Source organism: Eretmochelys imbricata, chromosome 6, assembly GCF_965152235.1.
Source record: "Eretmochelys imbricata isolate rEreImb1 chromosome 6, rEreImb1.hap1, whole genome shotgun sequence".
In the NCBI taxonomy this organism is placed as follows: Eukaryota; Metazoa; Chordata; order Testudines; family Cheloniidae; genus Eretmochelys; species Eretmochelys imbricata.
In genome coordinates, this window is record NC_135577.1 from 113,410,394 (window position 1) to 113,433,899 (window position 23,506).

Sequence of the window (23,506 nt, forward strand, 5' to 3'; positions counted from 1 at the left end):
GAACGAAATAATTGTCTGACAGACTCAAGAGCTCTGAGTGCCAGTCACACTGATTTGGCACATTGAAGTTCTTGGCCAGAAACTAGCTAAAATTTCTTTGTGAATAAAGAAGCACTGAGACTCTCAAAGCTTTGGTTCCTTATCAGTCTCTATAGGAACATCTAATTTGTAGACTCTTTTGCAATGGACTGCTGTTTTTACTTTTCTAAAATAGTAATGACATTTTTAAACATAGTGTTAGTGGATATTTTCTTCTAAAGAGAAATGATATATATTGCTCATTGCACTGCTGTCATTCGTGCTACGTATGTCAATTTCTGTTAACAGATCTGAATATCCCAGCAGCTGAAAACTGAAAAAATAGAAATGCATATAAAACATACCAAAATGCAAAGGAGTATAAAGGGTTCTCTATATTGATATTTGAAAAAAGATTAAATGAAATGTGTAGCAGAAAATATATACAGTGCTTGAATGAGACAAGTGTCGGTTATGTGCATTACTGTATAAATTCAGAATGGGGTATACTGTATTGGTGTGACTTTGCCTTGCATGACTGAGAGTCACAATTTCAGATATCTTGCCTGAAAAGTAGAGCTTAATATTGGATTCCTTAACCAGTAGATCTAGAAAATAAATTTTGTAATGGAAACACTTAGACTACCTTAACTATAGGTGGCATGCTTATCAATACCTGTAACTATGAAATTTCCTATCTTATTTATTGATGTAGGTCTTAAGGCCCAGTAATCAGTGGTAATCGTACAGTTCATTTTGATCAGGGGGAAATGGCAAACGTTTTGGCCTGTATTTTTTTTTTTTTTTACAGTAGATGCATATTGAAGCTGTGGGGTGCAACTGTCCCAGAGCAGCAGCTGCTGCTTTAATGCAAAATATTATGCCTCAGGTTGCTGACACTTTTCGTGCCTGTCCGCTGAAGTTCTTATCCCTTAGTTCTCTTTAGGCTAAAACTACTCCATTGTTTCTTCATGCTTGTTTCAACTCTTGCCTCTCTCCATATTAGTTGATGGCAACAGGAGCAAATGAAGCAGGTGACTGCATGCTAGGCTGTTATACTGTGGAATAGCTGCTGTGCAGAGGACCTACTTGTGAAACTCTCCACTTAAGTTTGATATGTTTAGGGCCCCATCAGAAGCACTAGATGCCCTTATTTGGCAGACAGGTCACATTTTTGATCAGCCATCCTTTTTTAATCTGTATACAATTAATAGATATGCTGTCTGTATTCAGGCCTGCTGCTGGGACTAAGTATGTAATGTTTAAGTATCTTGTGAACACTAACATTTTCAGTTTGTTTCTTCTGTAAAATATGTGATTTTTAAAACTCCACACTTAAAATTTTGCAGGCAGGTGAAAACTGTTATTTACATGCAAGTGGAAGGAGAAGGTAAAAATGTGCATGTGTTTGTGAATATAGAGAAATAATTGAAATATACAGAACAAAAAGATAACTGTGGGACAAGCTGGAATACTAATCCAAGACTAACACACATTGAGGTAAGATAGAGGAAGGTAAACAATAAGTTTTGGTATTTGATCAGGCTGTGAAGAACTCACTAGACCGAATACTTTTATAACTGCTTGACCAACTTGCATCTGGTTTTAAAGCTTATTTTAATGACTGATGCAACAAGTTATATGTGTAATGCACTTATGTTTACTATGAGGTACTTCATTAGCATCTCTGTAAAGAAGAAAATTGTATATATGGTATACTTGCCATAAAAACAGTCCAGAAATGGAAACAAGATGCTGCTAATGTGTAGTGGTTTTAGCGCAGACTAGTGCAATTCATTGATGAACTTGAGAACAAATTGTTGCTCGGTTATTTTATAGATGTAGACATAATGTGGGCTCGAATTTTAATTTTTTTTTAGAGATCTTATATTATTTTAATAAAACATCACATATATGTTTGGTGGATTCATAGTTCTCTGCACAAAGTTTGAAGTAAACTAGCTTTGCCCGTGGAACTAAACAGCAGTTGTTGGGTGGGTAAGAAGATGGTATCCATTGCTAACTGATGGGCAGGCCACAGGGCTACCACAACTGCTTTGTGTCAGCTGTCCCTTTTGCAATGACTACGAAGGATTTCTAGTGCAAAGGCCTGCCCTACAAGTCAGTCTTTGCTGGTATAGGAGGAGATACCACAGTAATAGTGGCTCAGAGGACTTTTTACAGGCCCTTTACATCCAACGTGACTTTCACCAACGTGAAGAGCACCTATAAAGGTATGACTTTGTAGAAAGGTAGCTATTCTAACCCAAAGATGACTTTGAGATTAGATATTTGGTGCAATCTAAGAACTTGTTTCCAAGCCTTTATCTTTCAAATTTGAATTAATGTTTTTGCAGCCTCTCAAAGAACTGGAACTTGTTGTGTAAATAGAAATCTGTTTAAATATTTAAAACTTAATTCAGACCTGCTTAACTATACATTTTATTAAATGGTCTTTAAAATTCAAGACTAGAGTATGTCAGACGCTGGTGTTAGTGGAATCTCAACTTTAGGTTTTTAAATAGCTCAATAAAATATTGTAGGTGGTACTATTAGTACTGTGCTTACAGATGTGACTTGCGTGCTTTATGTTATTTAAAGAAATCCTGTCAAGGAATCATAAGGTTAAAATGTTGACCTACTTTTCTATCCCACACCGCCTTCCCAAACAAAACCACTCTTTTAACAACTTGCAAAATCTATGTAATTTTTCTGTGGATTTTGGTATCAAACTTCCTTCTGTTTAAATGATCCAAAAAATTACTTTGCCAGTGTATGCATCTGTTTGTTTTTAAGTGGACTTCTGAGTTTACTTTTAAATAATCGTTGACACTTCCATTTTAATTTTTTTTGCTAGACTCTGTCATGTTGTGCACCATTTGCAATCAGGACTGTCACTATTTGTTCTTGATTGAAGATCTAATTAAATATTATGGTAAAATTTAGCAGTGATTCATAAGCTCCCTTTGTAGATGGGTGACTGAACTAGCAGTTTACTGTTTGTAAACGATGTCCCCAGTGGTAGCAAAGTATTTAGAACAAACTATGGATGAACTACGTTTGACATTTATTTTCATGCTTTTGTATTTTGTTAAGGATGAGTGGTGGTAATTCAAAAAGGTTTAAGCTTGAAGTATCTATGGTTAATCTGTACAGTTAAAGGATTCCATTGACTTAAAAAACAAAAGAGAAAACCAAGCATGGTTGTGTTATGTATGTACCGTTAAAATGGGGTGTGCATGCAGTGCTTCATCTAATGTATGTTTACAGTATTTGATAGGTTCAAGTGTACAATTTTGTTTTTGTCAAGTTAGGTCACTTACTTTGTCTGAAAGCTGCTAAGTGTATGTATTGCATTTTAGTAATCAAAGTGTCTGCCTATATCAAAAGAATAAATATTGGAAGGAAAGCATGAACGTGTAAAGTTTAGTTTTATAGTACAGACTTTGCATTATGATAAAAATGTATTTTTGTAAATGCATGGGTATAAATACTCTTTAAAAAGTAAATGGTTAATTTGTGAGGGGAAGTTGTGAAAGTTTACATTTGTTTCAAATCATTTGTCGTCTGAGTACTTTGAGTGGAAGAGGTAAGTAGTGTGTTTTTTTTGTTTTTTTTTAAAGTCGAGCTAAATGAAAAGTTACCCTCACATTCATCACCCTGAGTTCAGCAGCCCTAAAATACACCTTCTTGGTGAAAAAATGAAGGCTTACGTGATAGAGTGGCAAAACTCTTTATATCCCTGTAATACAATTGTTATGACTGCTTTAAAATAGGAATAATTTAAAAGATCATAGCTAAAATTCAGTGGTTAACATTCCACCTGCATTTTAAAGCACTGAAGATGCCTAGGACTGTAAAAGTATGGCAGATTAGTTCTACTTTGGTTTTGTTAATGTATACTAAGAACTACATACAATTTGATATAAAAAGAATACTAAAAATTGGTAAAATAATGAGGAATCTTCAGCATCTCGATGTATTCATCAGACACTGTCTCCAACTTAAAGCTCTATGAAGTTTTTTAAAATTATGAAAAGTATTTTCCTATGTAACTTGGAGGCTGGTGTAACAAAATTAACAAATTAAGAATGCACAGCTCAAGTTCTATTAAATAACTAAGGGTATTTTGGTTTTGTTGGGTTGGGGAGGAAAATGGAGGTTAGTAACATCTTTTAAAGTAGAGCTCTGCTCAGATATAAAATTTGTATCTACATCTGGTCCACAGATATTAGCAGATTTGCAGGGCTCTGTCTTTAAGGATAGTAATGGACAAATTGGAGACGAATTGGAGGATTGGGCCAAAAGAAATCTGATGAGGTTCAATAAGGATAAGTGCAGGGTCCTGCACTTAGGATGGAAGAACCCAATGCACCACTACAGACTAGGGACCGAATGGCTAGGCAGCAGTTCGGCAGAAAAGGACCTAGGGGTGATAGTGGACGAGAAGCTGGATATGAGTCAGCAGTGTGCCCTTGTTGCCAAGAAGGCCAATGGCATTTTGGGATGTATAAGTAGGGGCATAGCGAGCAGATCGAGGGATGTGATCGTCCCCTTCTATTCGACATTGGTGAGGCCTCATCTGGAGTACTGTGTCCAGTTTTGGGCCCCACACTACAAGGATGTGGATAAATTGGAAAGAGTCCAGCGAAGAGCAACAAAAATGATTAGGGATCTGGAACACATGACTTATGAGGAGAGGCTGAGGGAACTGGGATTGTTTAGTCTGCAGAAGAGAAGAATCAGGGGAGATTTGATAGCTGCTTTCAACTACCTGAGAGGTGGTTCCAGAGAGGATGGTTCTAGACTATTCTCAGTGGTAGAAGAGGACAGGACAAGGAGTAATGGTCTCAAGTTGCAGTGGGGGAGGTTTAGGTTGGATATTAGGAAAAACTTTTTCACTAGGAGGGTGGTGAAACACTGGAATGCGTTACCTAGGGAGGTGGTAGAATCTCCTTCCTTAGAAGTTTTTAAGGTCAGGCTTGACAAAGCCCTGGCTGGGATGATTTAATTGGGGATTGGTCCTGCTTTGAGCAGGGGGTTGGACTAGATGACCTCCTGAGGTCCCTTCCAACCCTGATATTCTATGATTCTAATGTCACCTTTCCCTTTAAGTCCAAGTAAAAAAAAAAAAAAAAAATCTGTGGATTTAGATTACAAACATTAGTTTTAAAACCTTCAAAGACTGATTTTGAGGGTGCTTGTGTTGATCTTAGCTCTCAAATACTGTACAGTATATTTCCAACTGTTGAAGGAGAAACAGAACCCTGAATTCCTCTCTTGAAGGGTAAGAACTGAAAAGCTTCAAAATAAAACAAAACCTTAATCGTAACAAATATCAGTAAATCACTGTGATTTAAATGCAGAACTTGTCATGAAGTTAAAGGTTAGGCTTTTTAACTAGATCTGTTGTGTTAACACTTTAGTTCCGTAAATGCACTTTTTTATACACCAGTGTCTTTACAGTGCACAGAATAACTGTCCTACCATTCTAATTTTCAACAGCAATCTGATTCCAGAAGCATATCATGTTACCACTGAATGTCTCTTTACTTTGTATCTGTTACAGAGCTATGGTTTGATTTGATGATTATTTTCAAAGTGCAAAAATAAAATATTTAAATGTAATCTTACAATAATTCTATGTAAAATAAAGATGGGTGTATTTATGCATTTTAGAATGTAAATCTTTCATGTAAAAAGCACTTAGTCATGTATTTTTCCTGTACAGAAGCAAACCTCAGGTGTGAAACCCAAAGATTAATAAAGCTATAATAAGGGACAGTTCCTAAATAAAATGCATTTATTACATAAAAGAAAAAACTTCTGGAACAGCTGTGACTTACAATGGAGAGTTACAGTATGTTCCTGTATTGCTGATAATATTCTGCTGAAAAATAAGGAACACCCACAAAATAAATACTTAGCACTGTATACAGATCTGCTTTTCATGGGTTTTACACCACCTAACTTGTATTGAATTAAAGTGTAGTTCATAAATGCAATTTTAAGATATGTGAACCCTCTATACAGCTATAGCTGATGAAATAAAATACAGTAAAAAATTCTCTTAAACATTGACTTTATTTGACTGTATGATAAGTGCTTCACTGTGAACAGTGGAGGGTTTTTTTGTTTTAAACTCTAGAATCACTTTCTTTTTGTGGGTGCAGAAAGCTCAAGAAAATTATTATAAACTGTTGTAACCTGCAAGATCCAGGACTATATTTGGATGTTCAAATAAGGACTACTAATTGACTGTGCTGTGGGGTAATTTCAAAGAGGTATTAAATCACTAAATCACTGGGATAAGAGGGAATGTAATGTTTTTGAATGTTAGAATTCTTGAAGTCTGATTTGTGTCCATTTATTCTTTTACATAGAGACTGTCCAGTTTGGCCAATGTACATGGCAGAGGGGCATTGCTGGCACATGATGGCATATATCACACTGGTAGATGCGTAGGTGAACGAGCCTCTGATAGTGTGACTGATGTGATTGGGCCCTATTATGGTGTCCCCTGAATAGATATGGGGACACAATTGGCAACGGGCTTTGTCGCAAGGATAGGTTCCTGGATTAGTGTTTTTGTTGTGTGGTTGCTGGTGAGTACTTGCTTCAGGTTGCGGGGCTGTCTGTAGGCAAGGACTGGCCTGTCTCCCAAGATCTGTGAGAGTGATGGGTCATCCTTCAGGATAGGTTGTAGATCCTTGATGATGCGTTGGAGAAGGGGCTGAAGGTGACTGCTAGTTGCGTTTTGTTATTTTCTTTGTTGGGCCTGTCCTGTAGTAGGTAACTTCTGGGTACTCTTCTGGCTCTGTCAATCTGTTTCTTCACTTCAGCAGGTGAGTATTGTAGTTGTAAGAATGCTTGATAGAGATCTTGTAGGTGTTTGTCTCTGTCTGAGGGGTTGGAGCAAATGCAGTTGTATCATAGAGCTTGGCTGTAGACAATGGATCGTGACAATTAGATGTCAAGAATTATAACATTCAAAAACTAGTCGGAGAACACTTCAATCTCTTTGGTCACTCAATTACAGACTTAAGTGGCAATTCTTCAACAAAAAAAACTTCAAAAACAGACTCCAATGAGAGACTGCTGAATTGGAATTAATTTGCAAACCGGATACAATTAACTTAGGCTTGAATAAAGACTGGGAGTGGATGGGTCATTACACAAACTAAAACTATTTCCCCATGTTCCTCACATGTTCTTGTCAACTGCTGGAAATGGCCCACCTTGATTATCACTACAAAAGGTTCCCCCCCCTGCCCTCCTCCTGGTCATAGCTCACCTTACCTGATCACTCTTGTTACCGCACACACTGTAACACCCATTGTTTCATGTTCTCTGTGTATATACATCTCCCCACTGTATTTTCCAATGCATGCATCCGTTGAAGTGAGCTGTAGCTCTCGAAAGCTTATGCTCAAATAAATTTGTTAGTCTCTAAGGTGCCACAAGTCCTCCTTTTCTTTTTATAAACATGGTATTTCCCTGCTAGAGTCAGCATTTGAAAGTACAGCTGGCCTACTTCAGTAAGTGTTTAAAGCAGGCCAGCATTTAGTATAGGCTGCATCCCAAAGATGCAGGTAATATTTTATTAAGATCCCTTCTTTTCCAAGATAGATGCATCGAGGGGGAAACCTAACTGAACCTAAAAGTAGGTACAGAAATCTATTCTCTATCACTGCTTCTGTATTTTCTCAGAATATGGTTATAAAAATGTATTGTCCAAGTAACATTTTCCATATACATGTTAGGCATCTTTTTTTCTACAGATGAAAAAAAATTAGGCAAATGGCTTCTTGATTCACAATCTTTTATATCTATCTTTGGAGTATATAGGTATGTAACATTTTCACAGGGGGGTTTTCACTTTTACTCCTTTCACACCTTCCAAATTTACTGCATAGCAGCAAAAGGACTGAGGGAGATGAGGAGCAAAAACCACACTTAAAGTCCTCAAAACACTTCCAGTGTGCTGTAATGCACCTCCAGGTGACTGTTCTGATTGTGTTGTTCGACTGGCCATCAATCTCATCAACAGTTGGTTGGACCAGGTTAGCCCAAGTGCTGGAGAAACATTCTTATCCAATAAGCTAGAAGGAAACAGTGTTTTATAAGTTTTTGCATGCATGAAACATAAGATGCTTCACACTAAATTGCTAATTCATTTTAAGTAGACATACGTTAGAAATTACACTTCAACTATAAGTAGCTGCAATGCTTCACAGAGATGGCACTTGTCTGGACAAATCCTCTCAAACAATTTTCAGCCACTTAAAATACAAATTACAGGGCCATCTACCCTGGGCTCCATCAGAGGCAACATTACATAGGGTAGGGTAGATTTAACACCCTCAATTTTTTTTTCTTGATTTGTTGTTTATAAAATTTGTTTTAAAGGAAAGTGGAAATAACCCTCCAGTAGCTAGGGAATAACCTGCCCAAAGAAGAAGTTTCTCCCTATCCCCTGTCAACAATGTCATGCCCTTGAAACACAAAATTTATATCTCCTCTTCTAAATATATGACCTTATGTCTGTGGGAATGTTCTCATTCATATAAATGTCAAGGCCTTATTTAAATCCTACTAATCTTTTGGCCTCAAAGGTATCTTGCAGCAATGAAGTTCTGCTGGTTAATTATATCTTTACATTTTTTAAAACAAAACAAAACAGGATTTTAATAAAGTTTTAAATTTATATGGAAAGTGACAACATCCACAGTTACATCAGACAGACAAGAGAAGATATAATCCCACATGTGCTGGAGTGTAAACCAATCACTAATACCTGATGATTAAAAAAAAATAACATGTCCTAGGAGCAGATTATTCCATAATTGTATCCCATAGGATTTCTTCCACTTTCCTCCAGAGCTGGTACTGGTCACTGTCAGAAACAGAATGCTAGATAAGATGACCCCTGGTCTGATGTAGCAAGGTAATTCCTATGTTCCTATATATTATACTGAGGATAAACTGACAAAAGAAGAAAGAGTGCAGGGTTAAATCTTCCTTGTGTGTGTGTACTATTATTACATTTCAGTTTATGGAGAACTACTTACCCAAAATTGCTCTGAGAAACATCTGTCTCATCCACTGCATCCGTTACCTAAGTAATAAACAGATTTTGAATGAAGTTGTACTGTGAATATATATTTGCATTTACCCAAGGAAAGGTGGGGAAAGAGGGTGACACACACAAAAGACCTTATATTGAATCACAATTACTTAAGCTAAATTAAAAAAACAAAACAAAAAAACCCAACCCTTAGTTATCCAGGCTGAAATTGAAGGGGTACTATGGGGTATAAACTTAGTCCTAAACACAGTAACTATTCACTAAGTCACAGCTTGTACCAATCTATTAATTAAAAATTAAAAAGGGCCATAGAATAGTTTCACTAGATAGTACCATCATCTGAAGAACTATAAAAGAATAAACCCAATTTTACATGTGTGTAAGTGAAGACACTGAGCGAGTGATTACGTGACTTGCCCAAGTTCACAAACTCAGACTGTGGGTAGAGCCTGGAATAGAACTCAGGTGTCCTGCCTCCCAGGAATGCATCTCAACCACATTAATTATCTTCCAAGATGAAACATATAAAAATCTTTGTTCTTAACATCTTTCTGTTGACAAAAGCACAGTAAGTTAAAAGAGTTGTTGTGTTTGTATGTAGCCCTTAGTATACACTAGGATTTTTTTCTTAGAAGCACAGCTTGAAGATACAGATGAGAAAAAAATTATTACATTCACAGCTCCCTCCTGTAACTACAATTTTTGTAGCCTACTGGATATGCTACATGTCTTATTTTAAAAGGAGTCCAGTTAGTTATTTTTAAAAAACTTTTAAATTAAAAATGCATTTGCTTTCTGGATCCTGACCTCCTCCTCAGAGGACTGGACTGCATTTCTCTCTCAGCAAATACCAGGGACAGTTCAGACTGTCCATGAGGCTTCACCCTTCCACCCTTGTGTCAGATTCTATCTCCAGCATTTTAAGCAGAACGGCAATCCAGCATTCCCAACTTCTAAAGATGAATTTGAGATTATAGCAAGCAAACAACAGTCCCGATCTCCCAATTCGTCTTTGCCTTTGGGGTCTGAAATTTCAGGAGCCTTATTCCCCAAATGAGCCCATCCACTGGGCTTCTGCACTTCACTTGTTTCTTTTTACAGCAGAGCAGTCCAAATGGAGCAATTCAAAAGCTAAGAGATGCTCAAGCTGCTACGAGACCCTTTCTGGACACTTGGAAGGGTAGTTCTTCCACAATTGCTCCCTATCTGCAGAATCTTGCTTTGCCAGGAAGAGAGACTTGGTCTACATAAATCTGGGACCTGTGCATCCCACCACATCAGCAAAGACTCCTCTAAAGACAATTTCTCAAGGGCACATTGGTTCTCTTCAGCTCTTGGGAGTCAAACCAGACCTGCCTGAGCAATTTCTTCAGTCCTAAGGTCAAAATACTACTTGGAACTGAGGGGTCCAATCCACCTCTAAACACATAAAGCACTACAGTTCAATCTCAAGTTCTTAAGTGATGGAGTCACTTGGAAGAAATCTAGCATACTTTCTGATTCCTTTGCAAAAGGAAGGTCCTTCTGCAAAAAAGATTTCCTAAACAGCCAAAAGCATAAGAAAATAACCCAATAAAGCATTCCAAATCCAAAGGTGCTCCCCAAAGATGGAGGACTTTGGACCAAAATAACAAACACAAGAGAAATTCCTCCCCCAGACTATTGCTGCAATATCTAGGAAACTTTTTTTTAAGCACACCTACACAAATTGTCGATCAGTACAAAATATTACCCATTCAACCTTTCCTTTCCTCCCAGAATGTTCAGTAATAAGCACCTGGCTGAGGAGCCTGTAGGCTACTCTACATTCATTTTTAGACTACACATTCATCAGAAGATAGTCCTTAAGGATGTCCCTCTTCGGGTAGCATATAGCCAAATGGAAATCAGTCTATTTGGGACAGGTCAGTGCAAACCTTAGGGTTCTCTAACCTATGCTCGGGCCAGAGCCAATCTACTGTTCCATGATTCTCAAGACAGATCTAACCAGCACTCAAACTACCTCCGATGCAGAGCAGAGAATCTTCTCAATGCAGAAGAGTTTTGAAAAGATACATACTTGTCCTGCCCTTGCCTCCTTGTCAGACACCTTATTTGCAGCATAGCTGCCCCAGAAAACCCTGGAAAAACGGCCAAAAAGAGCTGACTCCACAATGCACAGTCCCATTCTAAAGGATATCCAAGGGACCAGTGGCAGAATCCATGACAAGGCTCTGCGGGAACTGCACTGTAGAGGAGACCAGGACAGAGGGTCCTAGAGCAGTGGTCCCAAAATTTTTACCTCATGCCCCCCTTTACCCCTGTCGGTGTCCCATCCCCCCGAGCCGGGAGCGGGGCAGCAGCTCCCGGGGAGGAGATGCGGACAGAGGTAAGGGGACCAAGCCTGGGCTACAGCTGGGGGCAGGGCCAGGAGAAGAGCCTCGGCCAGGGACCTTGGCCAGTAGCCAGGGCCTGGGGCCAGCAGCAGATCCCTGAGCACAGGGCCGGCAGCCAGGAGCAGAGCTGGGCAGCACTCCCTCCCTGCCGCCTGTGGGGGCTGGCCTGGGCCCCAGCCTCACCCCCGCAAATGTTCTTCCACACCCCAATAGGGGGGCACACCCTACAGTTTGGGGACCTATGTCCTACAGTAAGTGCTGAGGCTTGAGGGGGCTTCACATCCCCAGAAATCCACTATGTTTAGGGCCTGAATCATGCTTCTGAGTACAGATTCTACCAAGAATTCAAAGGAAACTTGAGGGAAGCCTCAGCTTCACACCTCCTGTGTCCTCTCCAGAGGTGGTTCTAGTGGGGAGAAGGTCTCATCTTATAGAAATAACTTGTCATTTTCTAGTACAGCCATTTAAAATTAATAGCAGCTTAGTGAAGCAGAGCCCTAGGTTTAGGTTTATCAATCTTATCATGGACTAAAGTTAAAGGGATGCTACCATCAACTTGCTGAATCATTTCTGTTTGAAAATTGTTACAAGTGATCCCTAAAATTATTAGATCTGAAAGACGTTGCCTATCTAAGGCTTTTTTTCTGCTGCCCATCACTGTAGTATTCCAAGTGCCTTCCATGTAAAATCAATGGCATTACCTGACTTCATGGAGTATCTAGCACTTCTCCTTTTTTCAGGATAAAAATATGGGTTTTTTTGGTTTTGATCCTTTAGATTTTCTTTCCTTTCCTTAGATGGTGGTACAAGGAGGTGTCACCATTGTGTCATCATTATGGAGGAAAAAAAATTTGAAGACAGTTTTGCAGTGTTTTTTAAAAGGTGGTCAGATTCTGGATTTGCCCAATCTCTTCTGGAAGTTTGTTTCATAGTAGGTCCCCTTGACTGAGAATGTTTTATCCCAAGCTCTCACAAACTTCATCCTGGGCTTCATTTTCTGGATTGTCTCAGAGGACTGCAGCTGTCACGATAGTTCATAGACAGAATTTTTGTCTTTAATGGAGTTGGAGTTTGATCCACTAGTTGCTTTGTTGATTAGGACCAGAACCTTAAATTGGCATCATAAGTTGACTGGGAGCCCATGGAGGGACTTCAGCATAAGCCTCTTGTACTCAAGGCAGCCTCCTAAACCACAGACATGCAGACAGCCACATTTTGTAACAGCTAGAGCTGATGCACTGTCTTCACATTCAGCTTCAGATACAGTGAATTACAGTAATCCACCCTAGATGTGACAAATGCATTGACCGTTGCCAGGTTCTTGTTCAGAAGAAAAGGAAAAAGTTACCTAAGAAACTGGAGATGAAGCTAGTTTTTTTAGATACTGATGGTACAAGGTCATCTAATGAGTCAAACTAGAAGCCAAAGCTTCACACTATTTTGATGGAGGCTTTATGTCATCAATGGAAGGTAGAAACAATGTCTTGGCTAGTTCTTCAAAATGTTTCCCCTCTCTGACTAGCATCACTTTGGTCTTGCTGGGTTCAGCTTGAGCCAGCAGACCTTCATCCAAGAACCAATGTCTTGTAGGTATTCTGACATTTTAGTAGTGACAGTAGTTGCATGAATTGTGAATGAGATATATAGTTCAGTGTCATTAGCAGTGTTGGCAGCTAGTTCGATAACATCTCCTATCTCATTAGATATTGAAGAGAAAATGGGATAGTACAGGTCCCTGTGGGACCCCTTCAAAGTTAGCGTGAGTGAGAGAAATTATCTTTTTTTTCAGTCTGATCACTTTGTGCAGTTTACAATGCTTTACATATGGTTACTTTCACTTTCTCCTCTATATACTTTCACTTTCTCCTCTTCTCCTCCACTTTCTCCCTTAGCAAAAAAAGACCCTTGCAAACATTAACAGCGGAGGAGCAAAAACATTTATAAAAATATTTTTTTAAAAAATTTCAGGACATTATTTAAAGCCCGCCTTATTAGCAACTGGAACATTTCAGTTAGTCATTATGATGAAGTTGATAATATCCCTTTAAAACAAGACAATTTTCTCACTCAAGCAGCCCTTTTTTCCTAATGTACTGAGCACTAACTTGCAAAATCAGATTTTTGGGACCTGGGACCTTTAGGCACTACCGTGATACAAATAACAATAAAAATTGTCTCCAAAAGTGTTCCAAAAATATTAGTAGGAAAAAACCAAGCTAAAAACAGATCAAGCTGCATAAGCAAGTCTAAGATCCAATGCTTCGTCCCAATTTTAAAGAAAATATTTCCATTAGTTCTCTGTACTGATTGTTCCCTTTTGGCTCATTCTAGTTTCTTTTAATACCTCAAATATTTTTTTAAAAGTAAGATTATTTTCCTACATATGTTACTCAAAAAATTAAGCTTATGACTTCCTTGGGCCAACGTTAAGTGGACTAAGTTCCACATCACAAAGTCACCATAATGGCCACTGGTACTGCCTGGGTTGTACGTGTTCTGTTGATAGAGGCCTCCAGAGCTATCATAAATTGACTAGATGTAATAAAAACCTAAAATGTTGGAGAGGAAAATATTGGGACATACTGACTTTCCTAGTTCTTATATAGGTTTTTCAGTTTCATGGGAGAAGGAAATTGTTGTATTAATACAAATATGTTTTCACTTCCAGAATGTATCAATTGGCTTGTATAACATTCCTACAAATACTTTCAGGCCAACAGATGTCTCAATACTAGTGAATTTGTTTCTGTATGATAAAACTCCTCCATTAATCCTTAAATGATCATAGACCAAAAGTGTGTGATCAAAAAGAATACTGTCAGGTTCATTTCTGTTTGTGGTTCTTTTCAAGAAGTCTCTTTTATTTTGTTTGTTCAACGGTTCTGCAGAGTAGGAAATAATTTCTGGTTTCATACCTGATTAATGCACAGTATTGGCGTTCTGAATCTACTGCTTAAACTGTGAAGTTTTGCTCCGAATGTCTGCAGATATCTGGCTTTCATAACTGAATCTTTTGCGCCAAATTCACATCGAAACAAAGCAGCCATAGAATCAATGACCACCAAACGCACCATGCCTCTTGAGAGCAGTACGGAAATCCTTTTAGCAATGCAGTTGTAGAATGTGTCCTACCACAAAATGCAAACATTCAATATTAGAACTAGTTAGAATGCTGGTACCTATAAAATTCTAAGACAGATACCTGTCATTTCACTGCTTGGCTCTGTGGTTATTTATGGGAGGTTATATTCATAAGCCAAGATTATGGATCTTTGACACAATTGTATTCTTCTGTGTAGGTCTGGCTGTCTTGCTTGTGACTACTTTTAACAAACAACCAACCCTCCAATAAAAAAGGATCAACTGCAGCACTAGTTTACACCACATACAGCCTAGCACAGTCAAGTAAATGGGGCTGCACAACACATAATAGGTCAAGAAAAAGGTTGGCCTGGATTTTTGAGTCACCTATAGAATTCCAGTGTTACCTAAGAACATAATAGTGCAGTCCTACTCCATGGCCACTCTGCATTCATTTGAATGTTGAGGAGTTAATTCAAGGCTAGCATAAGTCATCAGAGTATTGATAAATGAGAAAAGACAGTGTTCTTTCATCAAAGGAATTGAGATAGTACTATATACAGCTATTATATCAGACCCTCTATTAACCAAAACTTCTGGTAAAAGTTAGTAACACCTGAAACTCCTGTTTCCTCCCCCATTGATAAAAAATTCCATCATCTGAATGTTTCTGAAGTCCCCAAAATATTTTAGATAGAAGTTACACTGGGTGCTTAGTAGTTTAATTTTCTTCTATCACATGTAACACTTGTTCATCTTAGCAAAGAGGGAATTCTCTTGACACCCTTGCACTGTTCGTGTGGAAGACACCATTCTTCACACATAAATACGAATACACAGTTAAAGATTTATAAACATTCTGCCGGGATTAGAGGTTACACACTGATGACTTTCTACATTCCATGTCTGTCAAAATTAGATTGAATTTCTTGGAACTGGATTATACTAGGATTCACCTTACTGATTTGCTCTTCCCACAAATATCATCAGAACTGTGTGTTTCTAACTGTTGAAAAGAATTCATTCAGCAGAATAGATGACCTCTTTAGAGAGACTTCTTACTGTGTTCACAGTACACTAAGGGTGGTCTACACTGCATTGGAGAGGTGACTGCAGTTTAGGGAGCCATTGCCATGAGTTTTAATTTAGCTACTGCAGCTAAAAATAGCAGTGAAGATTTAACAAAACAGACCCCAGCACCAGTTAACAACATGAGGACGTACCCAGAGTTCTGGGTGTGCTTGTACAGCCCGTGCTGTAGCCTGTGTTGCCTTACCTTCACTGCTATTTTTAGCTGCACTACCTAAATTAAAGCTAGCATAGGTATGCCCACCTGAGCTACAATCACAGCTCTGACTGCAATGTAGACATACTCTTAGTGGAACATCTGTCAGTTATCAAAAAAATACTTTGGTCTTTTTGTTAACATCCAAAACTTACTCTCATCAAGGACACATGAACAACTGGATTGTTCAGCATGCAAGATGTCAAAGGTTTTAACAAGGAAGGGAGTGGAGGATGTAAAATAAAATAGAGATTGTTCCATTTCATAGTGCAGCCAACAAAGTTGGATTGGATTTTTATTTATTTATTTTTAATAGTTTCTTACTTTCCCCGAGACAAGCAGATTTTCACACACACAGTACAGATGCCAGCAATGACTGTCTTTTTTGGGCAGGGAGGAGAAGCAGCACCAGGAGCAGCTGTCACTGGAAAAATGTGTATGCTTTAGGTTTAAATTTTACTTCTATTGCTGCAATTTATTGCCTTGTCAGTATGTGTAACATTTATTATTTGAGGGGATACTTTGGTTCTATGTATATCCTATTATAAGATGTTTCTCAGAACTCCTGCTGTTATTGTGCAGACTTTCTCCATGATAAATGCATTTTATAATTTCAGAGGACTGGAATAAAATCTTTACCAATGTTTCCCAACATAGGAGGGCCAATTGTTGTGTGGACTGCAACAAATGTGACATTTAGATTAGAATTTGCAATATTATCAGCATATACAATGTGTTCTTATATTTACTTTAAACCAGAATGTTTAAAATACTGATCTAGTACTTTGAACAAATGTTATTTTTAACCTTTAGAGCCCATTAGAAAATGAAGGTTACTTATCCACAACCAGAGTTCTTTGAGATGAGCCTCTGGATAGTCACACTTCTGGGATGAAGGTGCCTGAGCTGGAAGCTTCTGGAACCTTCTGGAAAGCGGTGTCCACTGGGGTTACTTGCACCTCCTCCTCACTCCCAACCTGGAGGGTTCTGAGAGTATAAAAGGGGAAATATCCAAGCCACCCCTCAGTTTCTTCCACTAATTTGGGAATTCCTAACCTGAGACTCTGAAGAAGTGGAGAAAGTGGGCTGGGAGTGCGAATATGCAGAGGCTTATCTCGAAGAACTCTAGTTTTAGGTAAGTAACTTTCATTTCATCTTCAAATGGCCTTTGCATATTCCTACTTGTGGGAGTGTAGCAAGCAGTAAAATGCCCAGGAAAGGGGACTGTGTTCTAGGTAAACAAGGGTCAACAGGACTGCCAAACAAGCATCAGCTTTGGATGCCAGGTTGAGAGGAACAGAAGTGACCGATCTTGCTCTCCCAAAACAAGTCTTAATGATGGAATATTTTTGCTAAAAACACATATAGCTCCAGTATCCAGTGTTCTTGTAGCTGTGTTGGGCCCAAGATATTTGAGAGAAAAGGTGGGTGAGAATTATTTTATTGGATCAACTTCTGTTGGTAAGAGAAATTTTAAAGCTTACATGAAGCTGAAAAACTCTGTGTAAGCTTGAAGGCTTGTCTCTTTCACCAACAGAAGTTTGTCCAATAATAGATATCACCTCAGCACCCTGTCTCTCTAATTTAGCTGCAGTATCAGTCATGCAACACGATCTGATGACGACAGCATGAGGGCATGCCACAGACATAGTCTCTACTCTGGATGAAGACTGACAACTTCCAGGACGTTGAAGCTGTGTCAGGTCATGACAATTGTAAAACACAGTGTGACAGATGGACAACCTTTGGCTCCTCGTGTGAGCTCCATTTCTCCAAAGGATTGGGGAAACTTGTAGATAAGCTTTGGCCTGATGTATATAATGACAATGTTCTTTGAATATGCAAAAATATGATACCTGCTTCCCTGAATATAAAAGAGGCTCAGGGACAGAAACAGTCTAGTGGTCTGAAAGAGATGGAAATCGCAGACATCTTAGATTCTTGGGATGGAGATGTGGGCAAGGCCACCTGTTCTGTAAGAATGCAATTTAAAGAAGTTACTGAAATACAAGCCTAATGACTATCTGAGTATCAAGAATGGAATCTTCACTTAAACAGTGTAAAATAACAGTTGAGAAGGACCTTATCAGATCTACTCACTTAAGAGATGACCAGATGGGAGATCTCTTTCAAGCCATAGATCAGATTTGACTAATCAAAAATTCATGTTTTTTCACTAGATTCTTTTTGACCTCAGCTTAACACTCACAATCAACACACCAAGCAATCTAGAATCAAGATGTCAACCAGAGAAACTCTGAACCTTGGTGGAGACTCCCACCTCATCTCACAGGCAGGAGACTCAGTAGTTTGGAAAAAATGACTTTATAGACATTAATATCATAGTGTAAATGCCCCCAATGGTCTGGAAAGCCTGGGGCTAAGCCAATCCTGATTACAGGACAAGCCACATTGGGGTTGAATCAGCTAGTCTAATATAAAAGACAGCAGGATGCTGCAGATGTGGGACTGGTTGAGAGAGTAACTGAAATTGCCAGAGGCAGGAAACCTATTGAATAAGCAGAAGAAAGATCTCCAAGCAGGGAAGCCTGGGTGAGACCTTCTCCAAGAAGCAAGGTAGAGACTGAGACACAGACCTCATGAGTTTATATTTTGTTCTTCGAGGACTGTGTGTCATTTTTGATTATTGTGTGAGAGACTGAACAGGAGTTGAGGTCCAGAGGGCAAGAGTATGACCAAAAACTAAATAAAGAGGATCCTTTGTGGGGATTGCTTTAAATTTCTTTTAAACTTCGTGAGTTCTTAAAGGGACCTGAAGAAGGGAAAACAGGAGCAAGACACTGTGAAGGCACCCATGGCCACAAGGGGGCACTTACAAGGCAGCCAACCCTATGACACGTCTCTATGATATTGATGACAGAATTGCCAATCTTTAACCATGGCTAATGATAGCAACTTGGTACCAACTGGAGCAACATTTTTTTTTTTAAATCATCTCTTAATTCAGTAGAATAAGGGTCAACATATAGTTAAGTTCCTGCTCTTGGTGCAGGAAAAGAGTGCGATATTCATGTTAGGATGTGTTTGACTTTGGATCACAACCATACGCAAGCATTGTTTTCCTGTTGGGAATTAACTGGTATTTACCCACTTGTGGAACAAAAGAATATAAAATGGAGCCTGGTTTCAGAGTAACAGCCGTGTTAGTCTGTATTTGCAAAAAGAAAAGGAGTACTTGTGGCACCTTTAAGACTAACCAATTTATTTGAGCATAAGCTTTCGTGAGCTACAGCTCACTTCATCGGATGCATCCGATGAAGTGAGCTGTAGCTCACGAAAGCTTATGCTCAAATAAATTGGTTAGTCTCTAAGGTGCCACAAGTACTCCTTTTCTTTTTGTAAAATGGAGCCCTCGCTAATGCACTTGTACTGTTCAATGAAAATTATTCTCAAAGAATCTACCAATAATCTTTCACTGGTAGGTGAGATATTAGACCCATCCAATGAGGACAGTGAATTTTTTTAAGAGGAAATTTCCCTGACAACTGGTTTGAGCAAACCCCTCGAGTGATCTGTGTAACATACTCACATAATGCTGTCCATTACAAATTTAGACAGATTTGGATTTTATGAAGGGAAGAAAAGCCTTGCAAGTCAGAGAAATAGCTCTCAGCTCCCGTATCTTTATGTGGAATCACATCTTTCACTGAGATCACAAACCTTGGAATGGATGGAAATCAAGTTGAACAAGCCCTTGCTTACACCCTCTAGGAGTGCTACTGCAGATGGCAGGAAGGTGATAAGGGAACTCCCTGGGAGCATGTTCGTACTCTATCTTATGAAATAAGGCATCTGGAAAATACTGAGCGATTACGAACACCTGAGCATCAAGAAAAGGCGGCAAAGTCATACAGTGCCTTGGTGAGACCTCACATATAGCATGGTATTTAAAGGTATCACATAACTGTGCTAGTAAGGAATCTCTACACTACAGGAAAATTTTCAGGTCTAAAATATATCAAGGCTTCAGTGATCACACATCTTCTAAATTCGCATGAAAATACCCTTGTTTGTGCCAACTACTAGAAAAGAACCACCCAGCCACGCTACTGAGGGTAAAGTCTATTCCCAAACAGACACCCAACCATTCAATGAGACTAATCATGACAGTAGGCATTTAATGGAACACTTGCTGCCACAGAAATGCCTCGGGGTATTGCTAAAGGTCTTCTTTGATGCAGAGGTATATGTAAAGAGACATGTGACCATGGCAAAGAATGGGAATACTGGAATATTTCTGGAAATTAGAGTTCTGCCTCTGGAATTGTGATGGGGTGTACAAACCCCACACTGGAGAAGTAGGGGCTAAGGAGCTCCTCTGGGCCCAGGCAGCCCCACCCCACTGCACCTGTAAAGCCTGTCCATGGTGGAAGTAGAGCTTAAAAATGGAAGCAGAGTAGCTCAATGGAAGACAGATGAATAGAGCCCTGCACCAATACAAAAATTGTATCCACATCCAATCCGCGATCTGCAAAAATGCAACACCTTTCTCCTACAGAGGCTGTGTAGCAAAAATCTTCAGATCTGTGACTCTCAGAATCAATAGAACTGAGATAGGTATAGTACCCTTACATCCTAAGGAAGCCTTTGATCATAGCGTCAGTTCTCAGCCTGCCAGATTCTCATAAATCTGGTTCTGGGCAGCTAAATTAGTCCTTAGGAACCTAAGAGAACCTCAACAGTTCCTGCCCAAAACCAAGTGAATTCACAATTTCTGGAACAGGTAAACTGCGTTTTACAATTTCTGATAGTAAAAGAGTCTAAGAATGGATTGGTCCATCTCTTCTCGCATACAGGGAGAGGGTCTGATAGATGGAGCATTGAAATGGGAAAATCTCCCAGGCAAGCAGGGCTCACAGAGAGAGAGAGAGAGAGAGAATGTGTGTGTCTGAAAAAGGCCAAACAGGAAGCATAATGTGAAAACTATCCTCTAACTGAGAGATCCACCATTTCAGATCTGATCAGAAGCTTGTATTGCATTTCCCCTTTCCAGTGTTGCAAAGACCTTTCCACTGGCCTGATGTGCTACTCATGAAAATGGGAGAGACGTCAAAGTGGCTTTGGCTGGGCATTTAGATCGATACTTTATAAATTATTTATGATTCAGGTTATAAATAAACAGTTCACTAAAATATTGATGGACTGGGAATGCTTCTCAGAAGTTTTGGATGTGGAAAAGCTACCCTAAATTTTTAAAGCAATTATTTGATATTTTAAAAACTTCTGATCCCACATAGCATTAAATATAATTACAAAAATCCATACATGAGGGAGGCTATGTGCAAGAGGAAAATTAAACCAGTCACTCATCTATGCTTATATAAAACATTGATGAGGTGACAAAAGGCAACTCAGATGTGTGGTTTTTGAAATATCATCAATTACATAAGATCAGCTCAAAAGAATATGCTGCTGTAACTAGAGCTGAACCTAGGAGAGGGTGATCAAGCCCATGGGTGCCAACATTCAGGGATACAAATCCTTGCATTTAGGAATGCCAAACACATGAGGTATTTTTTGATTTTGCTTGTGCCTTTGAGGAGGGTGGAGCGCTGAAAACATTTTCCACCTTGGGCAACAAAACACCTAGAGTTGGACCTGTCTGTAGTTCAGTTAGTACCAACAAGTTCTCTAAACACTAGGGGCTTGGCTACACTTGCGACTTAGAGCACACTAAAGCAGCCCCGGGCACCCTAGCTCACTACCCGTCCACGCTGGCAAGGCACGTAGAGCGCTTTGACTCCACAGTTAGAGCACTCCTGGTACTCCACTTCGGTGAGAAGATGAACGCCTGTTGTGCCTTGGTGAAATGCCTGGGCATTAGTGTGAATGAGGTGTAATGCCTCATATACTAGAAAAAGTATAATGGATTTTGGAAGAATTTGAATGTTAGTCTGTACAGATCTCTTGTCCTTTTCAAAATGAAACTTTGTATGAGACAAATCTCTGAAACCTTGGATCAGTCTCCTCAATACAATATGAAGAGACTGGGAAGCTGGTATACACAGAAAATCATCTTGATTTATTTGTCATCTTTGTGAGCGCTACTGCCTCAGTTAGGCCCCTGTACTATTTGTTTGCATCTGCACTAATTGGATTTAGTGTTCCCAAGTAATTTATTTGTAAGTCGCACTGTTACTTACAAGGTCTGCGGCATGCTCAATGAAAACACTGTTTCCAAATTTTATTTTCTGTATGACATCAAGTGGAACATCTGCCCTAAATTTATGTTGTTGATCAATCAGTTGCTGCAAGCGTTTATTTGGGAAAACATCTTCTGTGCAAATGTAGACAGCACCTGCAATAAGAAAAAAAAAAAAACAAACAACCTCTGATATTACACGACTCATATACATATATATTTTAAAAATTAATTCCTTTTTCTGCTTAGCAATGAACACTCAAATTAGGGAATATTTTCTTCTTAGAACTCTCTCAAAATCTTGGTAACGTTAAAAGGACAATTTTTACTTTTTTTACTTAAACTTGATAATCCAACAAAAGATATAGCTACAATCACAGCAGTCTTGCCAGCTGTTCTTTTGGTGCCCAGTGCAATGATCACATCCTTTGGTTTCACAGACTCCTCTTTGCACTATTCATTGACCCAGCAGATGACACTTTTATTGTTTAGCTACATAACTGTCTGACACTCGGTGTCTTCTTCAAGGTCCCTTTTTTTGACCCTTTGACCTTCACACTTGTCCTTGTTATTTTTTCTGTTGTCTCCCCGTAATTATATGAGTCCCAGGCTCAGTGGATCCTCCCGATAGGCTGGGGGAGGGTCCTTTAGCTAACCTACCCAGAACCCAACAGGACTGAGGAATGGTCCCTGGCTTATGCCTTTGCTGCGTAGACACATTATGAAGATCATATCTCAATGACAAATACACCAATGCTGCATCATTTATTTTATATACCAACAACACCGATCAAAAAAACTCATCCTTTGCATCTTTACAGGTGTCAAATGGGTGTGCACTTTTACCATACTTTACACACCAGTAATCAACCCCTCACTGGATTTAAAGAAGTCCAGTCATACAAACCCACTCCAGCTGTTCTTCTTCGAGTAGGTGCAGCCATGTATTCTATTTTGTGTGTGCGCGCGCACCCAGTGCATCAGAGCCAGAGAATTTTGCCTAGCAGTATCCATAAGAGCAGCGCTTGCAGCTCATGGCCAGAGCCCCCCCACTAGCTCTATGAGGTGGTGCTGCCCTGGCTGGAATCATTCTAGGCTGACCACCGAGGAGGGAGGACACTTGGTGGAGCCTCCAGCCCAGGAGCCGCTTCAGCACTTGACTGTGGGAACCAGAGATCCCAAAACACTGATCTGTGAGAGACACGGTTGATGTATGTGTTCGTGGAATGAAAATGACTGTTCTTTCCCTGTATTTATAAAGTTTCATTCAGTTATAAATATGTCTGTTTGCTTGGGTTTGGAATAAAAATTTAGTTATGGAAACTGAATTCATCGTTATTATTTCACAGTATATGCTGGGTGGCTCTCACATCATTCAGAGATAATAGCAATAGGTGCATGTGCAATGTTATATTACTACACACACGGCACTCATTACAAAGTTCATATTGGAGTGCAAAAAACACTGCCAGGGAGAACACACTACAGCAATACAT

At 39.2% G+C, this 23,506-nt stretch overlaps 2 protein-coding genes across 17 annotated transcripts in view; one reads left to right on the forward strand and one right to left on the reverse strand.

Moving 5' to 3' along the window:
- The window catches only part of KLC1 (kinesin light chain 1), a 123,661-nt gene extending 117,576 nt beyond the window's left edge, over nucleotides 1–6,085 (forward strand). For all 6 annotated transcript variants that reach the window (XM_077819434.1, XM_077819436.1, XM_077819435.1 and 3 more), the window contains one exon: nucleotides 1–6,085. In XM_077819434.1, the coding sequence (XP_077675560.1) occupies nucleotides 1–66 (66 nt within the window). In that variant the 3' untranslated portion in view covers nucleotides 67–6,085.
- Nucleotides 6,084–23,506, reverse strand: part of XRCC3 (X-ray repair cross complementing 3) — a 24,884-nt gene continuing 7,461 nt past the window's right edge. For 9 of the 11 annotated variants that reach the window (XM_077819452.1, XM_077819448.1, XM_077819447.1 and 6 more), the window contains 4 exons: nucleotides 22,012–22,166; nucleotides 14,397–14,609; nucleotides 9,090–9,136; nucleotides 7,824–8,120 (listed from right to left, as the gene is read on the reverse strand). In XM_077819452.1, coding sequence (XP_077675578.1) covers nucleotides 7,880–8,120; nucleotides 9,090–9,136; nucleotides 14,397–14,609; nucleotides 22,012–22,166 — 656 coding nt within the window. In that variant the 3' untranslated portion in view covers nucleotides 7,824–7,879. Of the gene's footprint in view, nucleotides 6,962–7,823; nucleotides 8,121–8,195; nucleotides 9,004–9,089; nucleotides 9,137–14,396; nucleotides 14,610–22,011; nucleotides 22,167–23,506 lie in introns of those variants that run through there. The other 2 variants (XM_077819454.1, XM_077819453.1) reach the window with 2 other exon arrangements.